The 27,979-nt window shown below is 38.2% G+C and overlaps 1 protein-coding gene across 1 annotated transcript; it reads right to left on the bottom strand.

Moving 5' to 3' along the window:
- Window positions 1-5,812: 5,812 nt before the first annotated feature.
- On the bottom strand, window positions 5,813-26,410 carry LOC114472694 (zinc finger protein 516-like). Its single transcript, XM_028462012.1, has 5 exons — window positions 26,105-26,410; window positions 10,080-11,546; window positions 7,429-8,682; window positions 7,261-7,325; window positions 5,813-6,876 (listed from the first exon to the last, which is right to left on the bottom strand). The coding sequence occupies exons 2-5, from the start codon at window positions 11,380-11,382 to the stop codon at window positions 6,826-6,828; spliced, it is 2,673 nt and encodes an 890-aa protein (XP_028317813.1). The 5' UTR covers window positions 11,383-11,546; window positions 26,105-26,410; the 3' UTR covers window positions 5,813-6,825.
- Window positions 26,411-27,979: the final 1,569 nt, after the last annotated feature.

Raw genomic sequence — 27,979 nt, forward strand, 5'->3', positions numbered from 1 at the left:
GGAGATCGATACAGCAAGGTAGAGAGGAGGCGCGTCTCTGTCACTGTGATGTGTTATTAGTGCCCAACAGAGGAGGAATCTGGCTTCCTCCCAGTTCCAAGGCCTTGTCGTGTACTCTGCTCCATAGCAATTAAACCCAAACTGCTCTTTCCACTCCAGCTACAGATTCAAACGCCTGCAAATGAGCATTTCATCAATTACAACGCATTAACGAATGTCAGCGAGCGTTTCACTCTTTGACATAACAAATAATACTTTTACTTCAAGATTTACTTTTACATCTGCTGAGATAATATCCCGTCTGTCTTTTCATACAGCTGATGCATGCAGCTGTGATACCTTCAAGGACAGACTCACCCATATTTACAAAAAGCTGTTGCTTTCACTCCTGAATGATGGACTATCTCATGCACAAAGTCCATTTCTGATGCTGGACTAAAAGGCTTCTCTTTATTGCTTCAAATGACAAGCCGTGTTCTCATTTAATTTTCACTGCTCTTTCACTCTTGGCTTCGCTTTCACAACTTTGCGAAATCTGTGAAGGCGACAAACTCCGTTACAATATAAAGACATTTTTTTGAACAAGTATTTTAATCACACAAAATGGTGTGAAATGGTATAGTGCATTATCACAAGACATTTTAAAAATCCATCATCCCAGAACCCTTGCATGATTTAAAAAAGAACATGGGTGGTGGTAGCACAATGGTTAAGGAAGTGGCCATGTAATCGTAGGGTCACTGGTTTGATTCCGACCTAGACCATCATTGTGGGATGTTGAGCATGAGTCCCTTAACCCTGACTGACTCAGGTATGTCAGGTTTGTTCCTCAATTATTCTACGGAGTTTAATCTGGATCAAATCCGGATTGCACATTTAATCACATGTATTATAAAATGGGGGGGGGGGCATACATTCGGAACAACTGTATGATATTAATAGGGATAGAAAGTTCTTCTAACCTTTTAACTTGGAGGAAATTGCCAGATAGCTGCCAATATTTGGCAAAGAGGATATTTGGCACTTGGCAGAGGTGTGCGCTCTCTGAGTGCTCTTGTTTATCTTCTCTCTTCTAGGTCATGTTGCTTCCTGTTTACTGCAGTAACGTGGGTTCAACAAATGTGCCAGAAGAAAATGAAATGTAGTTTAAAGAGGAAAAATTGTCAAAATCATGAGTTAGACCAACAACCAAGCATATGAAAACATAAAAAACATTGAATTCTTTCTTCAAAGATTTCTTTTAACAGGGGAGAAGAAGTTGTTCAGTAGAGAAGTAGAGAATCCTCCAGAAGAACTTAAGGAATGTGCTAAATGCACTGTGGCAGCAGGTTGTGCTGCTCTTTAACCGCCCCAGGAGCAGAGGAAGCTGTTCAGAAACACTGTAACGTGACAGAACCAAAGTAGCCTTTTGGTTGGGTAGTGAAATATCATCAAGCTCCATTTGCACGAGCTGAAAATCCACGTTTTTGTTCCGTCTTATGAATGTGAGGGATGTGACGAGCCAGTTTTAAAGCAGCTAAGTGAATTAAGAAAAATACATCTTGTGAATTTCCACACGGCCTATTTGCCGATGAAGGATTGCAATGCTTGTGTGCAAGTCCATCTTTTTTTTTTTTTTTTACTAAATGTAAGATTGTAACTGTGTTTTAACCTTGTAGAAGCATGAGGCAACAAATCATGGGATTTTGTCTGTTTGTTGTTCCCGTTTTGGTGCATTAACGGCACCAACATTGATTTTCTTCTTCTTTCTAAGAAGTGTGTCCAAAGGCGAGTGCTGGGTTTCTGCTGGAGTTTGTCCTCCAGATGTCTCTGTGAACTCCAGATGCTCTCAGATGCCGTCTGCTGCACTCATCCTTCTTCATTCCCACTAACAATTAGATAATGAAATATTGATTTTTAGTTAGATTCATATTGATGCTATTAACTTTGCATTGATAAATCACTGATGCTGGAAGCCGGACCAGGAAGATATTACCGTGTGTTAATCTGATGGATTTGCCTCCGCCTTCCTGCGTGTCTCTATCTGGGCCGACTCTGTCTTTGCTGAATATAGAGCAGCCTCCCAATCATTGCATGACATAGTTTTTCATCCTACTTCATAGTATCATCGCTGGCTGAGAGGTGGGATTTACAGGAAAACTTTGGAAACAGCAAAGGTGACTCAAAGACATTGTTCACTGGGGAGCCATCCTTTATAATGTGTTTCATATATTTCCTGACGTAACTCATACATACAAACAAAGCCCACTGGTGTGGGTTTTAGTGTCAAAAGACTTGAATTAATTTATCCTGCATGAGCTCAATCTATTCTTGCCTCTGGAACCTAATGAGATCAATGGATGGCTGTATGACTTCATACAAAGGATGGACATCACACAGGGGTGGACTGGCCATCTGCCATACCGGACATTGTCCTGGTGGGCCGTCGACCAGAAGTGGGCTGGTCCGGTTTGCTATTTTTTTTTTTGTTTTTTTGACAAGTGAGTGGAGGCAGACATGGTAACAGGTGGCTAATAATGATCCAAAAGTGGCAAAAACATGGTAAGAGAAGAGTGAAAAGTGACTAAAATGGGCCAAAAGCAGTCAAGAGTGGCTAAAAATAAGCAAATAAAGAAGATTCAGGTGGTATGTAATGGCAAAATGTGGCAAACAATAGTGACAAAGGGCAAAAATGTGGAACAAAAAAAGGCAAAATGTAGGAAAACAAGTAGTATTTATTGGGCAAAAGTCAGCTTATTTGTATGGAAAGTGGCCAAAAAAGTAAAGAAGAGACAAAAATTGGATAAGTGTCAAAAAGAATTGTCAAAAATAGACAAAGAAAAAATATGAATATCTAAGATCTGTAATTTTCTTTTATTTAAATTACGTAATCCTTGAGTATGAATCTCAGTTTGGTCCTATTTTTTTTTTTTGTCCTACTTTTATCTTAACATTAGATTTCCATTTTGTTGAGCTTTGATTCTGAAGGTCGATGCTGAACAATATTGTAACAACAGAAAGAGACATCTTGTATAAAAAAAGAAAAGAAAGAAAGAAAGAAAACACAGCCCTTAGATATAAAGTTTACATCTGAAACCAGTTCTCAAAGGAGTAGCATGTACACACACTCACACGCACACACATGCACACACACAGAGAGAGATCAGGAGCCGACAGATGTCACTCCCATCGGCCACCAGCCCATCTCCCCTCTCCGCTCGATGACATCCAGGCATTTCCCTGTCACTCGACATATGCCACAGTGTTTGTGGTGCTCTGAGCCACGTAGCGACATCATGGACTCCCACAGCCTGTGGCCAGTGCCAACTCTCAGCCCTTCTCGCTGGTGGCTCTGCAAACATGATCTCTGATGTCTTTTAGGCTGCAAAAACTGATGCTGTCACTGCACCAAGATGTAACAAGAGTCTCTGACAAACATACTGTGACAAGGACACCCAGGCACACCAGCGTCTACACTGACACACACAGTCTGACTAGTTCTCCATGTCCTGTCTGTCAATGAGCTACACAAGAGTGCAGCCTCTTTTTCTTTTTTCTTTTTTACATCCTCAGGGTCAAAGCAACCCGATAAGGTCATGTGCATGCACGATCCATTACTTAGAAAACCAACACCTTTATTAAGCAACGGCCTGAGTGTACTGTACTCTACTATAGTGTCGTTGCTTCTCAGGAACTCAAGTTCATTGCTTTTTCATTTCAAAAATGAAGTTCACAAGTTGAAAGTGAAATTTAAATTTCAATAGTTAATGTCTTTCCTTTCTAAGCTGATGATGTTTTATAGACCACATGTGTCAAAGTCAAGGCCTGGGAGCCAAATCCGGCCGTTTATAGCATCCAATTTGGCCCACAGGAGAAAGTGAAAATGACAAATCATGAGTAATTGTCTGAATTACCACGTGATTCATCTCCAAATACACAAATTCAATGAAACTCCACAGTATTTGCCAGGGCTTCAAATTGTTACAAGAATTCTCAATTCCTCAAAATCCTGCAATTTTCCTCAAATTTTTCTACAAAATGTATCCAAAATAAATACAAATTGGTCACAAAATCAAGAAACTGATACCAGTAGCTTATTGCTTGGATATTGTTAGTGCTTTACATCATTGACATATTATTTATACATTTCCCCACCCATAATGTGCGGCCCTTTTGACGTTAAACTGGTCTCTATTTGGCCCCTAAACCACAGGAGTTTAACATCTCTGCTACAGACAAATCAAAGGTTCTTACGCAAGACACTGAAGACATATCAGTGTTAGTGTCCAATACTTACACTCACTGCTTCATATGTTCTCTCTGAGAACATCTAAATGATCATGAAGTACTCCAACAAATATGTCAGAGCAGGTGGTCAATGTCAAGAGATGTAGTTTCCAATGCTTTCATTTTTTTAATGTTTGCTGCCCTCTGCTGGTGTAATCTGTTAACTGCAGAAAGCAGGAGCCTCAAAAATGGGATTGTCTGATCAGGGGGCCATATTATCAATATTTATGTCATTATGTATATTTTTTCCTTTAATAATTTTGTATATTATATTGTTCTTGTTCTTATTTTGTATGTTTTGGAGTTGGATGATTTGATACAGGGATCGATTGCTTCTCCGTGGTTACCCGGATATTGACTCTGAATATTTTTACACTGAATTTTTTTGATACATTGATTTTTTTTTTTTTTTACATTGATTTTTTTTTAAAAAAAACATTCAAAAAAAAATAATGGGCAAAAAAAATTCAGTGCTCGAAATTCGATGGCTTTTCAAAGTCAAAGTCTGATTTTGATGCAAAAATGTGTTAAAAATTCAGTGCGAAAAATTTTAATTTAAAATCCGATGGCACAGATTTCCTTCCATAGAATTTGTGTATTTTTATTGTGATTTTGTTTCCATTTTGAGTTTTTTTGGAGTGATTTTGTGATTTTTTTTTTTTTTTTTTTGTCATTTTGTGTATTGTTAATGTGATTTTCTGTGTTGTCTGTGTTATTTGAATCATTTTGTGTGTTTTTGGAATCATTTTTAGTGTTTTTGTCATTTTGTGTATTTCTCTCTCGTTTTTGTTGCCATTCTGAGAGTTTTGGGAGTCGTTTTGTGTATTATTGTGCATTGTTGTGGTCATTTTCTGTGTGCTATTGGAATAGTTTTTTTGTGTGTAATTCGCTCTCGTTTGGGTTGTTTTTGTTGCCATTCTGTGTGTTTTGGGAGTTATTCTATATATTTTCTTAATGTAATTTTGTATATTTTTGAATTTATGTTGTGCATTTACTGTATTACTTTAATTTAATTAGATTGAAGGCTCCATGTGGCTCCCGGGCCACTAGCTGCCCATGTCTGCTTTAAACTGTTACTTTTATTTAATTGTCCAACGCAAACACAAGCTTTGACAAAAAAAAATATGAACCCTCTGTTATGGATATTATAATAGTTTGTATAAGTTTAGCTTATTTCACCACTGTTGATTGTGTGCAAGTCAAATCTTTAGTCAAATTTGTTTTCTAAAAAAGCCTTTAGAATACCTTAAAGCACAACATGTGACAGTGCAATTAGAGGGAGGACCTTCTATGTTCACGTTTGTGTGTTTTATTATTGAAAATATTAATAATAAATGCTCCATTGTCGTGAGTCAACATGAATCAGCTTTATTCAAGCCACACTAGAGTCAGACAAAACTTTGAATTTGGTGAAAATATAAATTCTAGCAGCGACATCCTTATTCCCTATTAAACATGTTTACATACAACAGCCAGGAGTCTATAAAGAGTTTCACTTTAACCATTAGTCTGCCTGTTTCCATTCAGAAAGAAATCAGCAGACTCAATAGTATTTTCTGCAGTAGTTAACAAATATGTCCGATACAAATAACAAGTCCTTTCTTTCACTCTGAGCAAACGAAAAGACCATTAAATAAAACAATCATTTAAAAGTATGTATTTATTTTTTTTTTAAAAAAAAACACAGATCAGAGTCAAGAGAATTCAGAATTTTGATGGCTAGTTCTCTATGAATACCCTGAAAAAACAACTAAAATGTAGACACACTAAAGAACATTTGCAAAACACATAACAGAGAATGAGGTACATTCAACGCAGAATAAGACCATGAGGGGCCACATCCGTATATTCTTACCACAATATTTCCTACGTCTAAAAAAAAAAAAAACAAGCACAAAATGAAACTGCTAAGTCGCTATCACACCATGAGAGAAATGCACGTTTATACCTTTCTGAGCAGAGAAAAAACAAACAGTCATTGCTTTGGAATTCCACTTTCACATTAATAATCACCGTTTCCCTTCACATTGACAAGCTGTGGGATCTGACTTTAAATTCAGCAGGACATGTATAAACTTCAACTTACAACACATTGATGAACAGAAAACTGGCACATCGACCCAAACCTGGTCCCAGATCAGATAATTCTGATAAATAAGCCCAAAATAACCCTCAGAATTATTTAACAAGAAACTAACGGTAACACTGATACAGAAACAGATATTTGCATGACACGTTCAGTTTCAAGTAACACTGGTATTTTCTATTGCTTTGCTGGATCATTCTTCCTCCGTCATTGGTCGTTATTCCCTCGTTTGCACAACACGTTAAAAACGGCTCCATGAATCATGTTCTATGGCCTCACATATCTACAATACACTTCAAACTAAGCAACCATACAGTAGTCAAGAATTAAGAGAGTCTTCTCAGTGCTTTTGCATACATTGTGCATCATCCAGAACCTGTGACCTTTCAGGGGTTATGGCTGTTGTTTTTGATTCAAAGATCAGCTGTGTAGTTTTACTGCGAGCTGGAACCGACAGGAAAGCAAAAGTTCCTTCACGTTCCTTTGTGGAGGGATCCTGAGGAGGAAGTGGCGTGGCTGTTCATCTGCAGAAAAGCAAAACAAAATTATTATTAAGAACAAAGTCCTGCAGACCAAAAGAAACACAAAGTGCATGTGTCAAAAAAATGTTATGATTAATTTTGTGAAATATTCTCTTGGTAGATTGACCTAAACTAGATTATACTACAAAGGCACATATACAAATCATTTTTTAGTTTTTGTAAAGGACTTCAAACAGTCTGGCACTTAGCAGCAACAATCTATGAGGAAAACGTTAACAGCACGTGCTGCAATCTAAAACGTTCTTAACTATACTTGATTTTTGCAGCTCCTGGAGCAGATACCAGGTACTAGCTTAAAGGGGCTAATTCATTTTTCACAATTTTTAATTCATGTTTTTTTTCTACCCAACTTCAATGGAAACAAACCTGTTTGGAAGCTTCTGAAGCCGAATGAACGCCATTTGCAAGACCTCCATTGAACTGGAACAATGCTGTGAAGGAAGAGAGCGTTTTACCAGAACAAATTAAAGTCAATAAATGTGGCTTGATTTTCGTGACTAGTGCGTAGAACACAGCACTGGTCTGTCTACTCACCTTGTGGATCCAGTCTGGGGTCAATAAAACCCCAGTGCTGATAGAGCGCTGCCAGCTCATGAGGGCTGTAGTTTTTCAAAACACTTAAAATGTCTATGTCCATTGGGGTTTCTCCTGCTTCACTCTTTCTTTGAGCAAAAGCAAGTGCATCTAAATATGCATTGCTTCCTTGCAACCCCCACATGTTCATGGCAGCCCACAGATCAGGACCCTTAAGACTTGAGGTGAAGTCATTGGACTGCCTGCGGGAATGCAGTCGATCTGCACTGTTAGAAGTTGTCCCGCCATTGTTTCTTGCCAACATGAAGCCCAAGCCTTCCTGTGGGAAGTTTCCTTCCAAAGCAGCCCTGTTGCTGTCTCTGTTTTTAGGGCTACTTGCAGGTGGGACACTCGTGACACTCTTTCTGTGTGTGATGCTGTGTGATGATGTAGCCTGAGCACTGCAGTCTTTGCGTCCTCCCCTTGCTGAAGGTCGGGAATGCTCTGCAGACTTCCTTCGGGAAGGGACTCCTGCTTTCCCACCAGAATGTGAACCATCTGAGGATCGGGAGTCCTTCAGTGGAGGTTCAGACTTTTGGTTTCCTGATTGGGTCTTGTGGGCTGAGTGCTTGCTGCTGCTTTGGCTGGAGGAATCTGGTGCTTGTGTGCGCTGTGTTCGTGGAGTGTGTGATGCTGGGCAGTCTTTGCCCTCCAGAAATGGAGGTGGGCCAGTCCTTCTCCACTGGGAAATGTCCCCCTTAAAGTTCTTTAGACTGTTCGTGCAGGGCGCCCACTTGGGTATCATGGAGCGGTGGCAGTCCACTCTGTGTGACACACGCTGATGGGTCCACAGGACTTCTGGATAGGTGCTAGTGTGGGAACAGTATGAACATTGATGCTTCATAAGGCCCTCTGTTTTTCCAGAATGATGAACACTCCTGGTATCTTCTGCCGTTTGTAATGACGACAGGTTGAGGAGGCAGTCCACGTCACCTTGTTCCTGACCTTTGTCCTCAGCGCCATTTGATTTTTCCAGTTTCACGTTCGCCTCCAGCAACTCCTTGTTGGGAGGACAAGAGTACGGGTTCCAGTATGGCTGACTGAGCAACAAACTCCTGCTTCTGAGGTAGTCCGTGTATCTGGAGGTTTTGGAGGTGGTTTTGATATTGCTCTGTGCACCCACGGAGTCCTGGTGCTGCATGTGTACGTGAGATCTGAGCAGTGAGGCATCAACAGTGTGGAAGTCACAGTGCTCGCAGAAGTAGGCTTCATTATCTGAAAGTAAGAAGGGCAAAGTTAAAAACCATAAGAAAATGAGTACTTCTGAATTCATCCATTATCTTTTCTCAGGATGCATTAACAAATATTTACACAGTAAAACAAATAGGTAGTGTAAATTATTATGTAATATATCAGGGATAGGCAACTGTTATCACAGCGAGGCCACTAAAATATGATTTTCTGATGCAGGGGCCACATTATCATCATTCATGGCAGTATAAACAATAACGACTAATCTGAGCATTAACAAAGGAAAGAACAAAGGGAGGTTATTTGTTGTTTGTTGTCTGTGTATTTTTTTCTGAGTTTCTAGTCATTTTGTAAATTTATCTATCATTTTGAGAATTTCTGCTGGCATTTTGTCTAATTTATGAGTAATTTCTCAGTATTTTTTTGTCTTTTGTGTAATTGTTGTTGTTTTATGAATTCAGGTGGTTGTTTTGTGTGTATTATGAATTTTTGGAATCTTTTTTGTGTTTTTGTTGTCGCTTCATGAACTGTATATGTACACACACCTTAGGCTCTGAAACACTCTCAAACTGTTCAAAACAGTATCATATCCATAAAATATTGACTTTCCAAAACTGAACTTTTTCACAATATCCTATTTTTCTGGAGCACTGAATTTTAGGTTTTCATTATCTGTAAGCCATAATAATCAAAGATTCAAGAAATAAAGGCTTGAAATATTTCACACCATGTGTGAGCCTGTATCATTTATGGGTTTGACTTTCTGAAATGAGTGACCAAAAATATTTTTTTGAGTTATTTTGTGTATTATATTGGGATTCATATTACTTCTAATTTCTTGAATTACAATTGTTGCTGGATTTGTCTTGTCGGCCACACAGAAACAGACCGAGGGCTGCATGTGGCCCCGGGCCGCCAGTTGCCTATGTCTGTAATAGATGTTAATTTATTATATGAGTAATGGCATATACATACATATATATATTTAGACATGTAAACCCATGTAAATCTGCGATGGTAAAACAGGGGACGGGACCCGGATAAGCAAACTGCTTCTCTCGTCTCCTTTTTCGGCATGTACAAAAAATGTAAAAAAAAAAAAAAAAAAAGTGAATGTAACCATGTCGGAAATAAACTGAATAAATTAAAAAAATAAAAAATAGTCTATGATATAGACAAGTTGCACACTCCAGCTGCAGTGCACTCAGTAGTCCACTAGAGGTCTCCCATTCCCACAGGACGAGGTTACGCTCAGGTATTAGTGAATAATTTTAACCTGGATATTATTTGAGTTTAAGTTATCTGAGCACTACCAACTACTTTCACTATGATCACATCTACAAACACAGCATGAAAAAATGCAGACAGCATCAATTCAACTCCAAAAAATGATCATTGTTAATGAGAAAGTTTTAACTTACCCTCCAGGTCTTGGTTTTCACTTATTTTGTTCTGTTTCATAGAGCCCTGACTGTTTTTTAGTCTCTTGGCATGCATCGCCTCATAAAATGCATGACCAAGTCCATTCAGCAAGATACGGTCCTTTTGGCATATCTTCTTGTCACTTTCTTTGTGATCAAGGCCTGGGTCAGCATTCTTCTTCTTCTTCTTGGCGCTCTGGCTAGAGGTGTCCATTTGCTTTTTCTTTTTATCTCGTTTTAAAGGGACATATTCACCCTTTTCTGTATCATATGCCACCTCTGCCTCAGCTAGTGTCTCCTCCCAACCCAGGCATTTATCTGAGGGTGCCACCAGACGCCCCCTTGTGGCTAATTGCCATGCTTGGTAACTACAAACAGGGTCTAACTCTGGAATCCGTTTCCCAAGGCACTTTTCTGCAGGAGCTGCTTTCTGTTCAACGCATTTGAGGTTCAGGCTTTCTAAAAAATGCAGCTTAGATGCTTTCTGATTCTTATTTGGTGGACTCTCTGTCTGCGCAGATCTGGGGTTTGGTCTATGTAACCTTTCATGTGCCTTCAAGGATTCACGGTCAAAGAAGAAGTTCCCACAGCCAGCACAGAGTTCATAGAGGCACTCTTCATTAGTCAGTGATGCTGGATCCTGAGGAACCCCATTGATGGTGGGAGGTGAGTCATTACCCTTGCTGCCTCTCAGTTGCCCTTTGATCCGATGAATGCGCATGTGACTCTGGAGAGACCAAGCTTGGCGGAAGCGGCGTCCACAGATCCGGCAGCCGTGATCTTGGGGTCCACTGTGCTTTTTCACATGGGTCTTTAGGAGCAGTACCTGAGGAAACATCTCACCACAGATGCAGCAGGTAAAAGGTCCATCGTCAACCCTCTGCAGCCCATTACTGCCCCCTTTACTCTTTACTTTCTTCTTAGCGCCTTCCTTCTTCATTTTCCCATTCACTTTATGAGCTTTCTGAGTTGTGCTGACTATATTTAGAGGTGCAGGAGATTCTACCTCGTTCTTCTCGCCTTGATCGCCTTTACCCTCCTTGTCACTGAGGTTACAGGTAAGAAGGCCCAGTTTATGGCTTCGAATGTGAGCCTTCAGACTTCCCTTCTGGGCTGTTCTGTGCTCACAGTAGGGGCATTCATAAGGCTTCTCACGAGTGTGTCTTCTCATGTGTTGAGACAATGAGCTGAGGAGAGGAAAGCTCCGGCCACACACTGCACAGGTGTGGCCTGATGTGGTATTTTCCTCCATCTCCATATTAGCTTGTTTTTGTGGCACTTCTTCCTTCACCTTTGTGTCCATTACCTTTCCTAGTTCAGGAGTGTTCCACTGACGAGGCCACTGATGGGCCAAACCGGATGTTATTTAGTTTGTGAATCTTTAAAAAACGCAGAGCATATCACAGCACTGGCATCCACATGTTCTGATTGTCTTCCCAGAGTTGCATCACAGTTTCATAAGAGGACCTGAAAATAAAGACATTTCATTATGTATTATTCACATTACTTGCACAGCTTTATAATCAATGTCAAAATGCTTTGTTTTATGATTTCATCATGCTTTCCTTGGGTCATTAATATGCTTTGTTGAAGGAATTTGTATTAGAAAACTGTAATCATTAATAATAAAAAAAAAAACCCTACTTGACTTAACATGCAGCAAAAAAAAGCATTACAAAACTATTTTTCAATTTTCTGTGGCCTGATCTGTGAATGGCTTTATTACTACTTTAACCAAAAACATTAAAATATTCACACATTTGTTGCTGAATAAATACAATATTCTCAAAATAATTGCTACAAAGTACTCCAAATTTACGATAAACTTTCGGTCTAGTAAAATCCAATTAACAAAGCTGGAAATGGTACTGTAATAACGCCTACAAGTTTTGTTTGTTTCTATCATGAACCAACATCCACTAATATGCCAGATTACAAAATTAGGTATAAAGGTCACTGTAGATGTAAAATTTGAAAGTCAAAGAGACAAAAGCAGGCAAAGGCTGTTGATCATTTGCATCAATAAGTAGTTAAACTTTCTTTTTACCCTTTTGGTAAAGTCACAACCTGATGACTAAGTACCACACTGTTGTTTAAAAACCAACAAAGGTCTGATCGTCTTTTTCTTAGGCTTAGGGAATTAGCTGATTGAAGAGACGGCAGGTTTTAATCTGAATAAACATTGGGAACAAATGCTTTTTGTACACTGAAGGTATGACTGAGTATGTGAGGTAAAAAGACAAGAAAAACAAACAGAGGGAACCCACGGAGGTTATTTGCATCACACAGATTTTGGACTAATGCCTGTCTGTACATATTAGAGTGCGGGTCAGTGTCTCAACATGCATTTGTCTGTCAGTCCTTTGGTTGCCTGAACCTAAATTGAGCGTGTGAAGTGAAGCATGAAAAGATGTATTCATTCCTGGCCAACCAGGACGAGCCCTGAGGGGCTATTCAGTCCAATTCACGATCAATAATCCATTATCAACAAACTTGATTTTACACACATACTGGTGCAGACAGCACTGATTCTAACGTGTGACAGCTGCAAGGTTAAGGGTGAAGGTAGAAATGACCTGCTTTAGTAAAGATCATTGTTAATACTGTCTTAAGTTTTGCCTGGTGTAAGACCTCTTTATGTTCTCTATAATACCTGAAATGTAGGGAAATACCAACATTTTTCTGATTTTCCTTGTTGTGTTTCTGATGTGCAGCAATTTTGTAAACTTCTCGGGACAACTGCAGCCCTACTTGTGAAACTAGAAATGCATGAACATGTTTGTCGGTCAAACAAGACGAATCTTGGGACTGTTTCAGTGAAAGAAGGTACTCTGCAGCACACAGCCAGCAAGGCACTCAAAAGAAAAACCTGCTATTGTGTTGACCGCACTAGAACTGTCACTTCGCCTCATGTCTGGCCTTCCACCCCTCATTAGGGGGTCTAGGGAGTTATTGTTAAACTAAAGAGGCCTGGTCCTGCACATCACCATCTTCAATCCATGTCTGGGCAAAAAAAGGCAGGACAAAGAACCACTCTTGTTTGTCTTGCTGGTGTCTCAATGTGAGAAAAGACTAGGTGTGCATTCACATCAGGGTTTGGAATAGACACCTGACTCTGATTTGTAGTTTAATGGAATAAGAATAAAGAAAGTCCAATGATGTTGTTTCTGCAATCCACACACGGATCAGCCAACATGCATGCACTGATCTGCTAATGCTGGAATGGGGATCACACAGGCAATATGGAGGAGTTAGAGAGGTTTTTCTGGACGTGGCAGGTGTTTGGTAGGCAGACGCTGTCAGATTAGTACATGGGCTATGTGGCACGCTGTCTCAAAGAGGGGGAGGATGTGCAAGAGAAACTGGAGGGTGGCAATTATGGGGTTAAGGTTAAGGCGAATGTAATGAGTTAACACAATGGGGATATAGTCACAGAGCTGAGGGCAACAGATGGGAATGAACAGGCCATCAGAGTGAAGTTAGTTGCCTCTACAGTACGGGCTTATGCCTATATCGACTAAGCTACTACATGTTCACGTGTATACCATTCTAATTGAAGTTGTATGTTAAATAAAATGTATTTCAAACCCTCCCTCTATGAGCTCTACCTTATCTACTTCCTCTGCTTTCATTCCATGAACACTCTTAAGCCATTTGGAGGGTCTGTAAAGTAACGCAGATCGCCAAACATGTTGCTCCAGGGCTCGGCTCGTTTCTTTTACAATCCCTCGCTCCCTTTTACTCTCTCTTTTCTTTGGCAGATGAATAGGCATGTCCAGTCAGCTGTCCTCACATTGATTCATCCTGACGTCCCAACCAGCTCAGCACTAACTCCCTATGGTCAGGGCACTGATGCTGAGAGCCCTTGTGCTGTGCTGTGGTGTATATGTGTGTGTGTCTGTGTGTGTGTGTGTGTATGTGTGAGCGTGAAAATATCTACTGTTTGTGTGTTGCATGTTTATGTTTCTGCTCGTGTGCCTGGTTGCTGCTGTGAACTAGAAATAGACACTGCTATCTGGCACAGACGGCCAAGTCTAACACCATATCTGATTAGGTAATAAAGGCATGTCCGATAGTAGCTGAATACTTTGGTATTTCTATCAATCCAGGCTGGTTGTATACATACCTACGCTTTGCTCATGTGAGAGCTTTACGAATGCATATGGGCTTTTGTGAGTATGTGTGTTCATGTGCTGCTGGAGTCATCCAAATAGTCACATCCACCAACGTGTGCCAGAATACCCCTGACTGAAGATAACATGTGACTGTCCTTATGCTAGTGTTAAAAGCTGTAGTGACTCATGAAGCCACACCTCATTTCTACTGTTTTCAGTGTCTGTTTAGAATACAAATCGGGTGAAGACTATTGACTAGTATTAGTCTCCTTACTTTACTAGCATTAAAGAAATGCATTGTACCTTGTCTTGGCCTATGCTCCAAGACAAAATACAATACTACCTACTAATATTTTTAAAGAAAATATTCCTAACCTGTAAATCAGCTTAATTGTTTGAAAATATTCGATATGTAAACCAAACACACTCACATTCTATGACTCGTGCTTCTAGTCATGACTTTGGTCATTGATCGGCCTAAAACAATATTTACTACAAAAATCCGTCTTATTTTTATCATCTTAACTATGAAATAACCTGCCTGAAAAACTGAGGAACTTAACAAATTTGCATGTATATAAAAAAACCACTAAAAACCCTGTTGTACATGTGAGATCAGGACATGTATTGTTCTATTACCGTTTTTTATTAGTGTATTTGTATTTTATTCTGCTTTTACTATTGTATATTTATTGTAAATATTTTGTTGCTTTTAATTAGGGACCCCAGGAAGACTAGCTATACCACTATGGTGGAAGCTAACGGGGATCCCAATAAACAATGGTACACAATCGAAAAATTGCAGCATAAGATGGTTAAAGAATTTGCTGCAAAAGCATCAGTTTTGGCATTATTCCTTCACTAAGAATGAAAAGCTTCACTGATTAGAGTGATAGTGTATTATTTACACAGACACAGACACACTTTTGAAAAGCCAGCTCATGAACATCATGCATGCTCTAGGAGAGCCTGCAAACTCCATGCAGAAAGAACAGAAGCACTGATGTTTGTGCTGTGAGACAGGGACACAACTCATCACATCACCAAGCTCCCTTTCCTTCCTGCAACAATAACCTTCAGAGGAGTAATAGGAATCATACAGTGAGTCAGCCATATTGACTATATTAGGCACACAGGTTGATGTGCCAGCAAAACAGAAAAGCTTTCGATTTTGTTATTGTCTCAACATTTTAAAGCAAGTGTGCAGATCGTGTGCCTTCTGAGATGACTCCCTCCAAATGTAGTCACCTCAGACTTCCCTGTGCCAGATTTAACCTCTTAAAATGGAAATAGCTATATGACACAGAGTAACCTTTCACTAATGCATTTCCACAACAGTTTTCCCAGTAAAATGAGTGGTTGAATGTCTAGAAATGATAGCAAACGGTCAAATCACACAAAAAACCGTGCACTACAAATTTTTGCGTGATTTCAGAGTGACGCTGCCTTCCACTCATCCGGAGCATTGACATATAAAATTAATAACAATACTCAATTACTCAAATTAAGCATGTTTGACACAATAGAAAATCAAAGCGCAACCTATAGGTTTACCACAGGGCATGCAGGATGACTTCGTCTCCTCTTCTATATATCTACAGGTACAGCTAAAAAAATTAGAGTATCATGAAAATGTTCAATATTTTTTGTTACTCATTTGAGAAAGTCAAACCCTTATATGATATAGGCTCATGACACATAGAGTGAAATATTTCAAGCCTTCATTTCTTGAAATTCTGATGATTATGGCTTACAGATAATGAAAACCCAAAATTCAGTGACTTCAGACATTGTCAGAATAGAATTAAATATAACCACCACAATGGTGCTACATGTTGATAATCTCGTAGCAAACTGTATGACAAAGTCATTTAGAATGGCTAATTTAGGCTTGATTTTCCAGTTTTTTCCTGCATGCCTATTAAGATTATAGTGTAAGCACGAATGCCTACAGCAGGACACAGCAATGAGGCATTTTCTCTATTCTACCAAGATGGCCTGATTGCTAGACCGGCCCTCTGATAATAAGAGGGCAAAAATACTAACAAAAAAAGTCAAAGAATTAGCAGTCAAACATATATTTGTGCAGTGTTAGCCACGCCCTTGTATATGAATGTTGATTGACCTGTAGCTTTCTCTCTAACCCAGTCAGCATTATCCATTCTTTGGCTTCTAACTAACTCCAAGTGTTACACAATGCCTGTAGTGTTCCTAGAATGATTCAATTGCAGGAAAAAGAGTCAAGCAGCACACTACTGTGGGCGAACAGACTAATGTACCTAAAAGATTAGACAGCCATGAGCTCAACAGTCACAAGCACGGACAAAGTTGCACACATTTGTACCCATCCCCCTCCTTGGCCAACTCTCCACTCGGTTACACAACATACACAGGGATTACTCTTCATTGCATGAGATGAGTTGCTCAATGAGTGGCCTTTTATTATGGATGCACAATAGAGCATCAACGATTGGTCAGAGAGAGAACCAAAGAGATTTACCTGTTGTGGAAGTAAACGTCATGATGGCCCTAACGCAGACATGAGAATTCAAGCACAGAGTGCCACTGAAGGCAGAATGCCAGAGATGACGAGATGGGATTTCTAGGAATGTTGTTCAACATCAGTGCACATCATTATTGTTCATTGGTCGGATGCAGGAGGTCTGAGGATCCTCCGTGGACCCAATCTCTTTTCAGTGTGGATTGGCTCGTGTGGGAGACACTGGAGTATAATCTGCTGGCATTAACTTGCTCTCTAAAAAAAGCACTCTCGACAGGGATTAGATTATCATGGCAAGGTCAGCTCACTTCCTCTGACTGTCTCCTTTTATGTTTGTCTATTACTCTGTTAGTGCTTTTTACATTAAAGTATCATCCACCATCCAGGTGTAAAGTTTACTACACTGAGTTCCTCAGTGCTTTGGGTCATATATATTTTTAGCAACATCATTATTGAAGCTCACCTGAAAGGCCAGAAATCTCTGAAATACTTTGATAATAATAATTAATTAGATATAATTAGGTTTAACCCTGATAAACCTACTTTACATAAAAACTAATTTATAAAAATCCAGAATAGTAATACACTGGGCCTTTTGTACAGGGACGTCATCAAATAGCTTGTGTTAGTCAATGCACCAGATAAAAAAATAACTAAAAATATTTGGAATGTGACATAATGCTTAAGCAGTTAATCTTCTGAGAAACTGGAAATAGAAAAAGTTAAAGAACCCCCTTCTTAAGTAATTACTGCTGCAAATCATATTTCTATTTTGTTGCATGGTGCTGATTAAGGCTTTATACCGATCTGATCGGCTATATCGGATCGACCGATATTTTGCATTTTATGCAATTAATGTGATCGGCTGTATAATGTCTTAATTTGCCGATCCGATCAATGACGTCATTGTCATGATGAAACTTTCTGTAGATACTCCCATTGCATTGTTTTATCCGTATCATTTACACTGAAGAGTTGTTTGCTTTATGTGACATAGTTTTATTTCACTCACATTTGTGCACAAAGGTGAAAACTTGTGAGTTTCTTCTATGAAACTTCTTCCCCAGTTTACCGTCTCTGAAAGCGGGGGCAGTATCTGCTGTTAGTGTGTGTTTTTATGTGTGCGAGTGCTTGTTTTATTTATTCAGGCTGAGCATGTCCTACTGGAAAATGAAATCAGCATCTCCATAAAGCTGGTCAGCAGAAGGAAGCACTCATGAACAACGTCAGAAGAAGAGTCTGAAGAAAGAGTGGAGAGGCTCAGAATCCAAGTTCCTTGAAGTCCAGTGTGAAGTTTCCACAGTCTGTGATCATTTGGGCTGCCATGTCATCTGCTGGTGTCTGTCCACTGTGTTTTCTGAAGTCCACAGTCAACGCAGCCATCTACCAGGAAATTTTAGAGCACTACATGCTTCCTTCTACTGACCAAGCTTTATGGAGATGCTGATTTCATTTTCCAGCAGGACTTGGCACCTGCCCACATTGCCAAAGGTACCAAAAGCTGGTTCAATGACCATGGTGTTACTGTGCTTGATTGGCCAGCAAACTGGTCTGACCTGAACCCCATAGAGAACCTATGGGCTATTGTCAAGAGGAAGGTGAGAGACACCAAATTAACATACTTTTTTAGAGCCTTACATTTTTGTTTAAAATATCCGTTTTTTATTGATCTTATGTAATATTCTAATTTTCCGAGACACTGAATTTTGGGTTTTCATTATCTGTAAGCCATAATCATCAAAATTCCAAGAGTGAATTATTTCACTCTGTATCATGAGACTATATCATATATGGGTTTAACTTTCTCAAATGAGTGACCAAAAATATTAATCTTTTTCATGATATTCAATTTTTTTTAGTTGAACCTGTACAATCCCATACTTGTTTTTTATCGGATCGAGAAATCCTTACTGTTGATAATTGTGAGATCCATCACTCATCAACCCAGTTCATCTCAAATTGTCTGGCTTGAGGACCCACCATTGAATCATCCATACATGAATCAATCATGGACATTTTTAACTCCTCAATTTTATTTATTGAAAAGATGGAGTAGTTCGCACTTACAGATTAAGTTAAAATATCGCAGTATGGTTACCTTAAAAAAGAAGCAAACTAAATAACTCAAAATGAGAGATTACGTTTTTTTTTTTCTATTCAGGCACTGAAAACTGTTCTGAATCCTAATTTTGGGTCTCAACCTATGCGTGTAAAACCTCAACAGACCGAGACTATAGATCACTGGATAGATGGGTCGAGCATGTAAAATTAGCTTTAACTGACTTTTATTAAAACTTGATTTTCAGTTTGCAATAATGCAATGTTGAGCAATAACTAAACTCTCAAAAAAATATTAATATATATATATATATATATATATATATATATATATAAGCTTGAATCAGAGCTAAGAGAAGGAGCAGAGGTCTAGTGTCCTCCGAGAACACTTTGAATTACAATATGCTGAAGGGTTATTCTGGATTTTTGACAAAATGATGCCAAAAAACGTACATACTGCAGCTTTAAATCATAAGTTTATTAAACATAGACAACACTTGAGTCCTAAATAACTAAAGAAAATTAAAACTAACCTGATGAGTTGAAATTCTGTAATTATGGGATGTAAAAAGTACTAACCTGGCTCCAATTCTTCATCAATGTTAAGAACTTTAATTATTTGCCTAATTCCTAGATGCACGTGTAATAATATGAGAATAATTCCTTATTTCCTGCTAACATTAAAGTAAGGATTGAAGAATGGTAAGGTGATACCTGCTTAGTGATTTTACCATGGAGCAGGAGAGTGACAGCTGGCAGGAGGGTTTGGATTAAGTTTCCCAGAGGGGTATTGCATCTTTTACACCAGCGCTTCTTTGGAGTAGAATGGGCCGATAGTAACCCGACTCCCTCCAGCCCATCCAATCTCTTCTCCCTCAGTCTCAATGGGACAGAACAGAAGGGATCTGTGAACGCCTTACTCATCCCTCCTATCTTCCATCTGGACACTTTACCAGTGTCTGTGCACACTTCTTCAACTGGTTAGTGTTGGTCAAAGGGCAAGCTCATCATTTTTGGGGAACCCCTTTGTAAACAACCAAGAAATCCTTTTTAATTTTCAATTTATCTATTTAAGTTTAGCTAACAGGAGAGCCATAACATGAGGCTGTGGCTTTGTGAGGATCAATATGCATCAGTATACTTAGTATCCTAGTAAAATGTAAAAATACAACTGTTTCTTTTTAATAAAAGGCAGACAGAACTTATAAAAGAAAATTAGATTGTTTTGGTTTTAAAGTTAGGACCGATGTTTAGATGACAAGGTTACGATAAAAAGTTTTTGTGGAAAACTTGTTTTAGACACGTAGTGGATGTAACTACCATAGTAATCAGGTTTGTTAAGCATAGATAATGACCATCAATGTGATTAATATGTCGATGTATTGTGTTTGGGTGTTGAATAGCTCTAGATATCTGAAAGCAAACTAAAGACTTTTCAAAACAGAAATATTCCAAAAAAAAAAATCAAGCCAAATATTTAAATGGAAATGTTCAACCTTTGTGAGCCATTCAAAAGTATTTGCTATTTTATTTTCAAAAATATGCAACACAAAATATTACACCTTTTAGACTTCTTGTTAAATGTAAAAAAAAAAAAAAAAGTGAATTTAAAATGTTAAGATAAGATTAAAAATCTTTGACGTTGTGATTATGGATTTTTCTTAGACTGCCCCCTCACCCACAGTGTTAAGTTACCACTTAACACTGGATTCATGGTGACAAGGGTTTAATGGTTTTGACCTGTTTTCTCAATCTATTTATCTTTTATGTTTCTCCATTTTAACAAACCTCAGAGTAGTCATTTAAAGTCTGAAGTCTAAAATGTGTCGTTTGTTGCTTCAATCACCTTCTTTCTGGATTAAAATAGTGTTTCTGAAGGCATGTGATTAGGTGCTGTACTGCATATTTGTATTGATTTTCATTTTCTTGCCCTCTTCCCATGAAATCCCCTCAGGAGTAATTGGAGCTTCGACACAGTGCATTTGATGTTCCCCAGATGTGATTGTAGGTTTGTTTTTCATTTGGCGACAGATTAGAAAGACTATAAACACAGTGTCAGCCTATTGTCACACACACAAGGGAGCTGCTCTAAGTCGAGATGGCCTTACCCCTGACATCCTCCTGCCTGTCCTGTCTCTTCCCATCCCCCCACCAGCAACAAGCCCCTGTTTAGACCCCAGTCTCCTGACCTAATCTAGATGATTAAATAATTTTTCTTTAGCACAAAATTTGTCTCCCCCACAATACTCTTGTCTGGTAGTTGTCACACACCCGCCCCTATTGATCGCCATGCTGAGGAGATTACCCTAATAGCTGGGATTACCTCCCCACATGTTGGTTGGCCACATATTCTATGGGAGGAGGGGGAAAGAGCCGGAGATGGTGCATGATGTGCAAGTTAACAGAGGAAGGCAGGGCTAAGAAATAGAAAATCTGCCTTTATGTTTGTTTAGTGCCCACAAGTGTTTGAATATAAAAGGGTTACGGGCTTCTCTGATTGTCTGTGGGATGTCATTGGAGTCTTTTTAGTCTTCAATGCGAACACTGCTCATGATCATTCAAGAGACCAAAGCTTTTTCATCAGAAGGGCCGACAAACAACACTGAACAAACAACGACCTATTCTAAATAATATTTGTTCCTCCATGCTAATTCACTATTCACGACGGTTTAAAACCCAGTCACCTCATAACAATGTTTAAACAAGAAGAACAAACCAAAGTGCATTCATGATCTTAGGCTTAATGAGCAGTCATCATGAACTTAAAATTAACAAATTAACCCACATCACAAAAAAGATGTGCCAAAATAATAGTCATCCTGTCAATTGTTTGAGGCTTTGATGACGACATGATAGCAAAGTTACAGCTAACAGTAAATATCCTTTAAAATCAATCGCTCAATAAACATGGAAATGTCACTTGAAGAGGAAGTTAACAAGATATGATCACAAAATTAACCCAGTTAATTACTGTGAAAAAAAATAAAATGGAAACACTGCTTTTAGTCAAGAAGGCAGGATGAAAGATAAATCCAGCAAGTTCATTTTGTCTTTTTTGAAATAGTTATTTTGTAAGGAAAGCATCAAAGCATCTTCTGATGGCTTTCATGTGTCCTTATGAGTTAATTCTGGGCGTGGCCAACCTGAGAGTTCTCACAACCTGGCCACGCCCCCTGTCGCCCGATAGTCTCTGGAGAAGGGAGTCCCAGGTGTGGGAGAGTAAAAATTCTCCCTCATCCCTGATGATGTTAAAGCTCTTGACATGAAAGTCATCAAAAGATGCTTTGATGCTTTCCTTACGAGATAACTCATAGGGATACATCAAAGCAATCACCTTTGAGGAAGACTGGCAGTTGACAGTCAAAACATGTCAGGAGATTAAAAAAATGTTCTGTAAAACCTTGTCTGAATTAACAAAACCTTGACATATAGGATAAAAGATCCTACGTTTATGTTAACAAGCTAAAAGAGCATAATGATTGTGTATTAGCACAGGCTTCTGCTACTTTATGCTACTTCTGCTGCTATGGCAGCGACTCACATGGTGCATACAGTAGCAGGAAGAAGAATACTGTAAATAAATCAGTAATAACTGAGATATTCAGGTCTGTTAAAGTAACTGTCTAAATCTCGTTATTTGGCATTTTCAGACTTGAACAAATCTGTGACAATTAGCAACACAACATTTATCTCTTTATTAGAGCCGATTAATTCGGCCGATTTTAGCTATATCGATGATTAATCGGCATCAGCCAATAACTCGGCTGATTAATGGGTCAGGAAATTAAATTAAAGAAATGTAACTCTGTGGAATTAGTTGGATAAAGAGACTAAAAGAAGCTTAACACTAGGACACTTTAAAAGAATGTATGAAGACATTTTGTTTAGGAAATATTTTTCATTATTGTACGGTGTATTTATTTTTGTATAACTATAAACGATAAATTCTCATTTGAACATTTTGTATGACCATAAACGAAAAGTAAGATATGTGCTTTGTTATTTGTATGACTTTAAATGGTGCTTTTTCTTTTTCCTTTGATTATACGACCATAAACAATTGTTAAAAATGTACAAGCATAGACTCATGCATGTGTTGTTTACGTGAGTATACGCTGAAAGTTTATGTAGTGATGATTTAAATGCACCAGAGATGAGGGATAAGATTTTACAAGTTCTTTGAACTTCTTTCTGCTCCTTTTGAACACAATTGTTTTAGTTTTGTTATTATGTAAAATAAGTTTGTAATATGCTGCTCAAATCAATAAATAAATGAAAATGAAATGAAATGTATTAACTATTTTTGCTGTGTCGAGTCTGTGGGTCTGTGCTGTGCTTTCTGCATTATAACCTGCCCACTTTGGACTTGTCAGTATTTATCCCCCTTAATCCCAGTGCTGTAAGGAGATGACAACACTGGGAGAAGTGCATATTTACAGTTCCATTTAGCCTCTTTTTTATTTTTAATTGATGTATTTTTACTGTTTGCAAATGAACAACTTTATTTTTCAATTTATTTTTCACATATATTACACAAATACGGTTTGCATAAGTTTACCTTTTCTTCTTTATCAGTGGCTTTACAGTCCTTATTTTGACAGTGTTGCTAAATACATTTCCTGATTCTAATTTAGTAGGGTTTGCTTCTTTGTTTTGAATTATATTTTGGGTATTATAAGAATGTGTGTTCATGTACAGTTAATCGATTCAATTCCCATTCTGATTACAAACAGATTTTTGATTATCGCTAATTATTTATTTTCCATTTAACATCAGTCTACTGCTTCGTTTCTTGGCTTCTCTTTTAAGTAAAACCTCAGCACCTTTAGTATTGTATAGTGTAACTGAAATATCCAAATTACCAGCAATCGCCTTATTTCTATTACATTTTCAAAAAAAGAAAATTATCGATCTTTGTAAATTTAAGAATCGATTAATAGATTATCTAGTCCTTTCACCACCTCCCTAATATATTGGCTATTGAGTGATTTGTTAGACCAGGGGTCACCAACGTGGTGCCCGCGGGCACCAGGTTGTCCGCATGGACAATGTGAGGGGCAGCTCTAGTCACCACTGAGCTCTATCCATGTAAAATCTTACATACATATGACAGATGTCGATAGTACTTAGTAGAGTAAATACTGCTGCACATGATAAAGATTTAGTGTTAAATTAACCATCTTTAAATGTTTATTTTCACTGAAACATTGTGACAAACGTTATAAGTGTTGCACATTTGGTATATGAGTTGTGGTATGTTATACTGTATATCAGACATAGGCAACTGGCAGCCCGGGGGCCACATGCGGCCCTTGGTCTAATTTTGCGGCCCCCAGAATAAAATGGTAATTTGTGTAGTTGAAAGTTATATAAAGCCCAACAAAACTCCAGAAACACAGAAAACGACAAAATGTACAAAAAGTCAACAAAAGTACACAAAATGATGACAGACACACTAAACAACCACTTAAACACAAAATGACCACAAAAACAACAACTTATACAAAAGGACGTCAAAGACACACAAAAGGCCAACGAAATTGCACAAAATATGCAAAAACACAACAGTGACACAAAAGAACATAACAAAAACACACATGACTCAAAAAACACACAAAAAGGCAACAGAAATTCGCCATGTTGACAAGAAAACTGACAAAAAGTCAAAGACAAAGCCCTTATTTCTTTCCTGTATTAATGCTCAGATTTGTCATTACTCTAAATGCTAACATAAATGTTGATAATGAATCAGACAATCACATTTTGTGGACCCCACTCTGATAGAAGTTGCCCATCTCTGTTTTATTTATATATATATATATATATATATATATGACATAATTGTTACATTTCACAAATGTTACATTATATGATTATTTAACAGTTGTTCGTTAGTAGCCAGTAACCGAAAGGTTGGGGGTTCAAATCCCGCTCTATCCAAGTCATTGTCATTGTGTCCTTCGGCAAGTCACTTCATCCATGCCCCTTGTATGAAAGGGTATGATTGGTGACTGGTGTGAATGAATAATGGTTTCTGTACGCACATTCAGTCTCCTTGAAAAAAAGTGCTATATAAATCTAAGCCATTATTATTATTATTATTATTATTATTATTATTATTATTATTATTATTTTCATTATCTATGAAGAAGCTCACGGTTTTAGAATGGTTGGTGACCCCTGTGTTAGATATTGGATTTTCAAAAAACCCAATATCAGTATTTGCATTTTCCCTAAAAGTCCCATATTGTTTAGGCTAGGGCTGCACGATTATGGCCAAAATTATAATCGCGATTATTTTTGATCAATATTGTTATCCCAATTATAATCCCAATGATGTATCGTGTTAGCAAAAAATCTGTTTTTGTTCCACTACTTTTAAACAACAAAATGTGCACAGTTTACAGTGCAAAATTATGCTTTAAATTAAAAAAAACAAAACAACCCAATAATTTAAAATGTACCAAAGGCAAACTGAATAAATACACTGTGTAATACAGAGTGTAACAGGAGCCCATATTTTAAATGTAAATATAACATGTAAAAAGGTTTATTTAATCGTGACAACAATAATTGTGATCACGATTAAAATTTGATTAAATGTGCAGCCCTAGTTCATGCTCTATTTAAATCAGATTTGTTTTCTTCTTTACAAATCATTTTTAGTATATGTTCAAATTGACAAACATCATCTATCACCGGTCATAAGCACAAGAAAGTGACAAAAAAAAATAAAAATGTCTGACAGACTGAACAACAACCAAAGCATGAGTGTCAGCTTCTCTGTGGACTAATCACTAGTGTCCATTACCCTGATGATAATAACATTTAGTGGCTCGTCCACATGTGTCCTCATAGCATCTCTTTGCTTTCCTGTTACACTTCAATGTAACTATAATAACAGCAGGAGTAGTTAAAGCGTTTAAAGGACAGGAGCACAAACAGAAACAGAAAAGCTCGGAGGCCATTGACACAGTGGCAGAGAAAAGGAATTTCCGTTAATCCGTCGCTGATCCCGTACAATGGCAGCCTTGTGCCTAGTCTGTCCCGTTAGCGTTTACCACAAGTTTCAGCTCTCACAGCTGGAGCCAATGAAGCACAGCAAAGGTAAACAGTAATGCACACAATTATATATGTCTATTAGTGTTGATTATGAACAGCTGAGTGGTGGTGTTACGGAGCGCGAGCGCACCGGGAAGAGGAAACACCGAGTGGTTTGGAAATAACCGACATCCGTTTGTTTTACTTAGTTAGGTCATTAGTTCCTAAAGCACCTGATATACAGTAGTTAGTTAACTCTCTCACACACACACACACACACACACAGCAGCAGTAGCTAACTCCGTCCTTACCTTCACACAGGGGTTACAGTCCGATACTGAGAACACATCCATCACCGATTTAAAAAAAACAAAACAAAAACAATGGCGAGCTTTTCAGCAGTGACAACAAATCAAGGCGAACCTCCCACCACGTCCTCTGCTGCTCCTTCTTCTGCTTCTTCTTCTTCTTCTTCTTCCGTGTAGCGGTCGTATAAAGTTGAGTGACAGCGGAGCACCGGGAGTAGAGCCGAGCACCCTCTGTCCTGGTCCGGACTCAGGCTCAGGCTGGGACACAGCAGTGACGCGAGAGATAACGTTATTAACGTTAATAACGAGCCTCAGCCTCAGTAGCGCGCGCGCGCACACACACACAGGCACGCACACACACACAGGCACGCACACACACACACACACACACACAGGCACGCTCACACACACACACACACACACACACACACAGGCACGCTCACACACACACACACACACACTGACCGCTGTCATTGGATGATAGTAACTGCAAAGATGAAATATTTTGTGTAACTATGGAGGTAGAGTTGTGTCTTTCTTATTCAATCAAAAAAAAAAATATATAATAACTTTTCAGTCAAAAAAAGTGTTCAAATGCAATTATTTGGGTCTCAATATATTTTTTTAATTTATTTATTTTTGATTGAATAATAAAAACACAAATCTACCATTATGTACAGTATGTAACCTCGGTGACCAACATTACCAGTTCACTAAAATAAATGCTCAGACAAAAATGATCTATTCTTCTTCCAGCCAGTGCCGGCTTTAGGTCATTTGGTGCCCGAGGCCAGTGGTTCCCAATCTTTTCTGTCTCATGTACCCCCAGAGGCCTCTTTTCAGATTAAGAGAACCCCTTCATCACTCCAATTTAGTAACCTTTCTTGTTTTATTTACATGTTGTTAATAGCTTGAAAGTGTCAACCTGTACGTTTAACGCACACGGAATATCAATTTTGTGCATGCAGTTATTGTATAGCAGAGAATATATTTACCTCAATGTTTAGTAATGTGCATAACATGTTAGTAACAATTAGTAGGATATTAAGGCCACAATATTGTTTATTTCATTAATGCAGTTTATTGTCAACAAGTGGAAAAGCTGTTGGATGATTATGTACAGTGTCCGAAATAGGCTTAAAAATGACTCAGCATGTTGGAAATAGATTCATCATTGTTTCCAAGTACCCCATACAATGTGTTCACGTACCCCAAGATTGGGAACCACTGCCCTAGGTCAGTGGTTTCCAATTATTTTATTTCCCCATTTGAAATGTTGTCAAATCATGTGTACCCCCTCTTCATATCATAAGTACAGTCTCCGTAATTTCATATGCTTTTTTTTAATATGTGGATCAGCGGGCTCTCATAAACCCCTAAATGTGTCTCAAACATTGGTTTCCTAAGGTTTAATCTACTAATGCAAAACAATGTGTGCAAAGTGTAAATTATTTAAAAAGAATATGTCATTCAACTTATATGTGATTACTTCAATCGTAAATAAATAGAATAGGGTCTCCTCTGTGAAATATAGGTAATTGTTGTCTCCTATTGCCAGAAGTGTGATAAACTGGCCTCTACAGCATAAAAATAATCCTGTTTAAATAAATTACAAGAAATTATAGTAATTTATTGGGCAATATTACTGATAGTTTAAAAAAAAAAAAAAAAAAAAAAAAAGCCTTAAAAGGAACTAGGAACATTTTTCAACAGTTTTAATCATTTGTTAAAGTACACTTAGTTTGGAAACCACTGTCCTAGGCAACTCCCTGTTTATATTTCTTAAAAACTACTGTAATAATTAAAATTACTTTAATAATTAAATAACTGCATATTTTTGCTGATTGTCTCCCATTAATAAAAAAATAAAAATAAATT

Source organism: Gouania willdenowi, chromosome 11, assembly GCF_900634775.1.
Source record: "Gouania willdenowi chromosome 11, fGouWil2.1, whole genome shotgun sequence".
NCBI lineage: Eukaryota > Metazoa > Chordata > Actinopteri > Blenniiformes > Gobiesocidae > Gouania > Gouania willdenowi.